Here is an 8,091-nt window from a genome sequence, read left to right as displayed (position 1 = left end):
GTTGAGTAATTTTTTTCTCCTTCTTCCCTTTCTTCTTCATCTTATCTTTAGTAGAGACCTTATCAATGTAATTCTTCCTCATGTCACTCATACTCTTAGTTGTGGATGACAATAACTTCTGATAAGAAAGGAGGCCCCACGGATACTCGAAGAAGTTTTCTACGTTTTCTACCAACTTCAGCATATCCGTCCAGATATAAACACTCTCAGCCCTTGATAGAAGAACACCCTCAACAAATGCGCACAACCCCAACTTGTACACATCGTCCGCCACATTGCACGCCTCAAAAGCTAGCCAAAGGGTTTTGAAAGTGACCCGTTTGACATTATTGAGGTAGTCCCGCAGTATCCGATCAGACTCACACAGTGTACTCAAATCTTCTGTTGAGGGGCCACCGCTCATCTTTAGTCCGGTGATCAAACCAAACTCAGACCGCCCAAATCTGGCTTCGGTTTTACCCACGTAAAACCAGACTTCATCATTTTTCACCTCAGTGACTTTCGTTTTCCTCAAAAGCAGTTGATGCACAATCACCCCAGAGAATTTCAGATCACTGGCATTCCAAAAAACTCCAAAGGGAGTTTCCTTCACCCTCTCAGTCAAGTTGAAGGCTTCAAACTTAGCCTTTATTGAAGCAAAGTACCCATTTCCTCTGTAGGTGATACGGCCTGGAAAATGCTCAGCCAAGGGCAGAATAAGTTCAGGAGCTAGCTGCATTTACAAAGATTAATTAGACTACATCGCATCATAATCGCACAAACATCGCTTAAAATCGCATAAATTTTACCACAGTGAAGTAGAATCGCATACAAATCGTACATTAATCGCATAATGTCGCCAAAAAATACAGAACAAAACAAACTAAAAAATCAAGATCCTGTCAGTTAACATCTCACTAAAATCGCACAATAATCGCATAATATTGTTAAAATCACATAACCTATACCATATATCATACATCGCCTAATGTCGCCTAAAAGTCGCTAAACATACCAAATAGTATTAACCTAGGAGAAAATCACACAATATCGCATATAAATCGCACAATGTCGCACAATAATCTAAAAACCCATAAAAACCCAGAAAACAACTATTGTTCGGAACCCATATTCATCCCACAGTTTTATTGCACAAATCATCCCAAATAACATACAAAATAACAACTTCCAATTCAATACTAGATTCAACCACGAATGTATGCATTTTAAAGGAGAAATTCAAAGCAAAATTCTACAAAAACTAACCTGGATTGCTGCGATTGGGGTTGGTGGGATTCGACTGGTGTGTGGGTTCGACTGGTGTGGGTGGTCGTCGTGGGTTCGCTCGGGTCGATTGGGTTCATCGTCGTGGGTTCCACTGGTGGCCGTGGGTTCGTGTGTGTGTGGGTTTTGGTGTGTGGGTTCGACTGGTGTGGGTTTTGGTGTGTGGGTTCAACTGGTGTGGGTTCGTTGATTATTGCAGCGTGGGTTTTGGGAGAGGGAAAGAAGAGAGAGAATGTAGAAGAGAGAGAATGGAGTTAGAAGGAATGTGAGAAGTTTGAAAATACAGGGGTATTTTTGGAAGAAAATTGAAAGAATGGTATTTTTTTTATGTGTGATAATTGGGTATAATTAAACATCCTATCTAATGTTTAAGCATAAAATATCAAATTTCCCTTAAATTAATAAGTTATTATGAGATTTGATCAATTTATGCACGCCACCAAATACTAAAAAGGGGCATAGCTTAGAGACCAAATGTGGCAAATACTCTTTAAAAAAAAAAATAAAAATTAAAAACAAACCCTGATATCCTTAGTCTCTTTCTCCTCTCTCCTTCTCGTTTCGTCTCGTCTCTTGATCTCGGCGACGGAAAGCGCCGACACGCAGCGCCAGAGCCAGAGCTAGCGCAGCTCTTCTACTCCCGCCTCCAGCTCTCCTGACGCCGACTTGCACAGGTATTGAGCTTGAGCAGTGAAAAATTGAGAATAATATCCTTATTCTTATGTTGTGGATGTTCCAATGAGAATCAAGAGATAATTTATTTATTGTGCATGTCTATCTATATATGTATGTATGTATGTTTATCCATTTTGTTAATGTATTAATGTTTGCTAGCTTAGATTATTTTTCCCTCTGTTCAATGGGTATTATATCATAAACAGGCCTTGTTGTTCCAATTTGCCGATTGTTCATGTCATTGTTAGGGATTAATAGAAAGCTTTCCTTTTGAATTTTGATGTGAAATGTAAAGTGATATCCTCTTCTCGATTCTTCTTTCACCATTTTGAAAATGTAAATTTACAGTCTTGCTTAAACTATGCTATGCTAATCTCAAGTGAAGTGTTAAATTTGAATTTGGAAATTAAAAGTAAAAATGCATATATCGGTTTGGGCGCTCAAACCATTGGACTATTTGCGCAGGTTAAGTTCTCTACAACCTAACCAACCCGCCAAATGAACAGCGTATGCTATTATGTTTCAATCTATTATTTTTCTCTTTATATTGTTTTAAATACTATCATTTGATCTCTTTGGTGGATTATTTTTGGGTATTTCAGTTCAGACTTTAGCTGGAGATTTTAAGCATTCTTTTTGGGAACTCCGGGACCTATATTTTGCTTTTTTTCAAGTTCACCCGCTACGGTAAGATCTCGATACAAAAAGCCACTTATCTTTAGCTAAAGTTATTAGTTAGTCTGTCATTATGTTGTTGTGTGCGCACCAGTTGTTTGTGTAAATGCTCTGCTGGAAAACGTTTTTAACTTCCATTGAAATGGTGAAGAATTAGTATGTTTATATGAAGGGCTGTTGTTTATTATGTGAATTTCTCTTTGTAAGACAGCAAAATGTTCGATTTATGTTGAGGTTAGTGTGAATAAAGTTGGACCTGCTTGGTTGAAATATGCAGATTCACAATTTTTTCGAAGTAAATCAATTTTCTGCTCAATGACATATTGATTTCGCTCAATTCATCAATACTATGAGGATTGTTGTGCTTGCAAAATCATTTCGTGTTCGTTCCATTCTGAGGGAAATAACTGGGCCTTTGCAGCATCGTTCTTTCCAGCATGATTTTGTTCCCAGGGATCCCAATGTCAAGCCTAAAAAGTATAAATACCCTGCATTTTATGATCCATATGGTCCCAGACCGCCACCCTCGGAAAAAATACTTCAGCTTGCTGAACGAATTGTAGCATTAGCCCCCGAAGAACGGTCTCAAATCGGTCCTGCTCTCACTCTCAAGCTAACGCTTCCAAAACTGGAGAAGATATCAACCGAAGGGATGGACTTGGGTGCACAAGGAGGGTCTGCTGCTGGGGCAAAGGCTGAAGAGAAGAAAGTGGAGAAAACGGCATTTGATGTGAAGTTGGAGAAGTTTGACACAGCTGCAAAGATCAAGGTGATTAAGGAAGTCAGGTCTTTTACTAGTTTGGGTTTGAAGGAAGCTAAAGATTTGGTTGAGAAGGTACCTGTTTTGATTAAACAAGGAGTTACCAAAGAAGAGGCAGCTGAGATTATAGAGAAGTTAAAGGCTGCTGGAGGAGTTGCTACCATGGAGTAGGAGGGTTTATGGGTTGTTATGTATTGCTAAGTCTCTGTATGGGATATTCCCCAGTTTTGTGATGTTGGGAAATTCTTAATCTTTCAAAGCTGTGTTTTTGTGATGTTCTTGAGTTCTCAATGGCCATTAATTAAAGATTATAAAGAATAATGGTTAAAGTGAAGACCTTGAACCAGATTTTGGAGTTGAGACAACAATCTAAGCTTTGCTTTCCTTTTTAGTTCCAATCCGGTCATTGCTTTAATGCATGTAGCTCTATATGTTGAAAAGGGGTGTCCTAGAATTTTTGAGGGGGATATCACTATTTGATAGTACAAGTTTGCATAGCAAGTAATGGATGGGGTTGGTTATTATTATTATCGTTTTGATAAAAACTGGTAACTTTTATTAAAAAATCAATGTACAAAGTAAACAAGTTTACAATGAAGGTACGGTAGAGAACTATTCCAAATGAGCTCACTATTTAATCCTAAGCTTGTTTTAGCACAATTATGAGTAACTCTATTTTGCTCTCTAGGAACATAAACAACCAACAGATCAGGATTGAAGGACAATGATGATCTAATACATTCTAAAACATCATTAAGAACTGAATTATTACAAAAAGAACTATAAAGTTTATCAACAACACTTTTACAATCAGTTTCAAGAATAGAAATAGGAAGCTTGACCAACTGAATCCAATAAAGAGCAAGATGTATGGCCTACATCTGGAGAGGTGCTTCCAACTATTAGTTTGATGAGAATATCTTTGATATTATTACATCCATCTCGAACCACTATCTCGAAGTTGTGTTTCTTCAGTTTATAATCAAATCAATGGCTGCATTTGTGTTTACATTCATCATTCTTGAAGAAACATTAGATGCATAAATGAAATCCTTCTTAACTTGTTTTTGATGGTTGGATGAAGCTTGTTGCGCCTTCTCATAATCATGAAAAAAAAAACTAACAAACCGTTCATATATAGTTAAAGGAGATGAGATGTTCATTGTAAAAGATGATATTTCTTTGATTCCATAAAAATCAAAGGAAACTGAAAAAAAAAATATAAATAAGTTATACTCGTCAAAAGAAAAATACAGAAAATCGTTAATATTATAGTGTTTATATTTAGTATAGTAATCATAGAGGGGAGAATGTTTCCAGGCTTTCTTAGCACTAGAACATTCAATCAAAACATGTTTGATAGACTCTGGTTGAAGATGACAGAGAGAATAAATAGGGGAAGGAATAATATGCCTGAAAAAGAGAGGAAACAACAAGGATGGAGTTAGAGATCACTCTCCATACAAGATGCTTAACCTTAGGTGGAGCATAAGAGTTTCAAAGTTTAGACCAAAACTGCTTTTCATGCTGAAACAAAGAAGAGGAAGGAATATGTCTAGAGGTAAGAGCAAGATGATAAGCTATTTCGATATTAAAAATATTAGAGCTATCTTTTCCCCAAACCAAATCATTTGTACAATTATTACTAGAGATGGGGACATCTAGGATGTTATCTATAACATGGTCATCAAAATAGCTTCGAAATTTTTCTAAGTCCCATTAACCAGAAAGAGTGATAAAAAAAAAGACAAAGTGTGAGATGAAGGCAACTGAGGAAAGTAAAAGGACTTGAATTTATGATTTGGAAGCCAATGATCCTCTAAAGTCCTGATAGCATTTTCATTACCGATTTTTCAAATTAAAACTCTTTTCAAAAGATCTCTTCCCCAAATAATACTTCTCCAAGAGAAAGAAGGATTATGGCCATTAACAACTTTAAGAATTGATGAATTAGGGAAGTAGCGAGCTTTAAAAGTTTGACTAAGTAAAATATTTGGGGTACTTAGGAAGCCTTCAGACATGCTTAGTAAGCATAGCTTGGTTAAAGTGAACCAAAGACCTAAAGCCAAGATCACACTCGAATTTAGATTGACATATGACCTTCCATGTTTTCCAATGCAGTTTTCGAGAATCATCCGTAGAACCCCACTAGAATCTTGACATAAAGCTTCTATTTCTTTACAAATTTTGGTAGGTAAACAGAAACAAGCCATAACATAGGAGGAATGGCCTGTAGGACATCTTTGATAAGAGTTTCTTTACCAGCCTTTGAAAACCATTTATGATGCTAGGAATGGATAATTGAAGCAACTTTATCCTTAAAATGGAAAAAAAAAAAAAAAAGAGTGATACTTGGATCTAGAAATGCATTGGGGTAAACCAAGATACTTACTAATGAAAGGTATGTTCTCTAAAGCAAAGGTTATGAAAAACATGTCTCTAATATTATCACGAGTATTAGGGGAAAATATAATGGAGGATTTGGCAAAATTAATGACCTGACTAGAAGTTTTGGAATAAATGCTAAGAGCATCATTGAGAGTGACACAAGAATTTTGGTCAGCATAACAAAAAATAATGTTGTCATCAACAAAAAAAAATATGGGTTATAGAAGGAGCTCTTTTGGAAATAGAAATACCCTTAAAAAGACCCCTATGTTGATGATCCCTGAGAATAGCAGAAAGTCCTTTAAAACAAAGAATGAGTAAATAAGGGGATAAGGGATCCCCTAGCCTAAAACCTCTAGTAGGTTTAACACTGTCCTTGACCTGACCATTAATAGAGAGATAGTAGTAGTAGAAAGACATTTCATAACTAGAGAGACAAAGCTAACTAGGAAGTTGAAATGAAACATCATATTTTTAAGGAAATTCCATTTGACTCTATTAAAAGCCTTAGCCATGTCTAATTTTAAAGCAGCCCAGCCCCTCTTACTAATCCTTTTATTATTAATGGCATGAATAAGCACATTAGCAATAAAGATGTTATCATAGATAACCCTACCAAAAATAAAAAGCACTTTGAAAAGGAGATAATCTTGGCCAGAACCATCTTAAGCCTATTAGCTAAAATTTTTTTAGATAACTTTATAAAAAGTGGTACAAAGACTAATAGGCCTAAAATCTTTCAGGGTATTAGCATGTTATTTTTTTTTTGGAAATGATAACAATTAAAGTCGAATTAACATCTAAAAAATCAATACCCTTATTAAGACAATTTGAAATTGCATTAGCAAAATCAACCCCTAAGACAAACTAATTCTTTTGATAAAAAAAAAAAGGCTTTTAAAGCATCTAAACCAATTGCCTTATCCTCAGACAACAGAGAAATAGTCTGCCTAACCTCATTAGCAGTAAAAGCCTGGGCAAGGAGGCTGATATACAGGTCCTCAAGATCAGGACCCAAAGAAGAGAAAATCGAAGCAAAAGCATCAACATCACAACCTTAAGAGGAAAAAAAATTAGAGAAATAAATAGTAATAAAAGTGACAATACCATCATGATGATCAACAATATTACATCATCTTTTAAATACTTAATAGTATTATTTTTCTTCCTATACATAGAATACTTACGGAAATATTTAGTATTTTTATTCTCAGCTTTAAGCTATTTTATTCTACCACGCTGCCCCTAATAGACTTCTTCTTTATATAACAGAGTATCTAACATGGACTGGAGCTTAGTAAGTTTGTTATTATCTTCTTTATTAAGAGGTACCCTAATCTATAAATTAGCAATTTCCTGAGTGAGGTAATTAATTCGAGTTTTTAAGAGGTGATCATTACTAACATTCCAAGTTTTAAGGGAAGAAATACAAAACCTTTTCTAAGAAATTAACTTATGAAAGTTATTATTCACATTATCACAATCAAAAGTACTAGAATAAGCATCCTTAAATAAGGAAAAAAATTAGAATCTTCAAGCTAAGTATTTTTAAACCAGTCAAACTAAACCTTTCCAATAGAAAAAAAAAAAGCATCTGTTGTCTTGTCGAATGACATGGTTGGCCTATTTTGATTATTCTGTATGTCCTGGTTTGTTTGTTTTACATTAAATCTGTTAGTTTGGCGTTTTGGTGTTTCTTTTGTCTTCTCTGTCGGGTGATTCTTGGAATTTAATTGATCAATATGGAAGATCAATATGAGGCATTTACGATACATGATGATGATGAGGAGGGGCTTATTTTCGAAGCAGGGGCTGATGGATTGGCTAAGATTGATGATCGTTGGCTATTGGTAGGTCGATTTCTCACTAATCGGGCTATCGACTTCCAGGCGATGCAAAACAAAATTGCCACTCTTTGGCAGCCGGGTAGAGGTTTGTATGTGAAGGAACTAGACCCAAATCTTTTTCTATTTCAATTTTACCATGAAGTTGATATAGAACGAGTAATCGAGGAGAGTCCGTGGACGTTCGATCGTGCACCTCTTATCTTTGAAAGAGTGAAACAGGGAGAGAATCCTAGGCACATACCACTGGTGAAGCTTGATCTATGGGTTCAATTGCATAACATGACAGTTGGTTTTATGTCTGACAAAATTTTACAGGGGATGGGCAATTACATTGGCACTTTTATCAAATCTGACCCAAACAATTTTTCTGGTGTTTGGCGAGATTATTTACGTATACGAGTGAAGATTAGAGTGGACATGCCATTGAAAAAAAAAGAAGAAGCTTGAAATAGTGGGAGGTCTGAAATGTAATGTTTTGTTTAA

General features: G+C 35.8%; 1 protein-coding gene across 2 annotated transcripts; it reads left to right on the top strand.

Annotated features, from left to right (window-relative positions):
- Positions 1 to 1,726: 1,726 nt before the first annotated feature.
- Positions 1,727 to 3,771, top strand: LOC115709697 (uncharacterized). 2 transcript variants are annotated; one of them, XM_030637865.2, is made up of 4 exons: positions 1,727 to 1,937; positions 2,404 to 2,445; positions 2,541 to 2,625; positions 2,891 to 3,771. In XM_030637865.2, the coding sequence occupies exon 4, from the start codon at positions 2,963 to 2,965 to the stop codon at positions 3,542 to 3,544; it is 582 nt and encodes a 193-aa protein (XP_030493725.1). In that variant the 5' UTR covers positions 1,727 to 1,937; positions 2,404 to 2,445; positions 2,541 to 2,625; positions 2,891 to 2,962; the 3' UTR covers positions 3,545 to 3,771. The 2 variants fall into 2 exon arrangements, with proteins under 2 accessions (XP_030493725.1, XP_030493726.1); XM_030637866.2 differs by lacking the exon at positions 2,404 to 2,445 and having other exon boundaries at positions 1,735 to 1,937.
- Positions 3,772 to 8,091: the final 4,320 nt, after the last annotated feature.

The sequence above is a fragment of the Cannabis sativa genome, chromosome 3 (assembly GCF_029168945.1).
Source record: "Cannabis sativa cultivar Pink pepper isolate KNU-18-1 chromosome 3, ASM2916894v1, whole genome shotgun sequence".
NCBI classification, from domain to species: domain Eukaryota; kingdom Viridiplantae; phylum Streptophyta; class Magnoliopsida; order Rosales; family Cannabaceae; genus Cannabis; species Cannabis sativa.
This window is presented reverse-complemented; position numbering and strand designations above follow the sequence as displayed.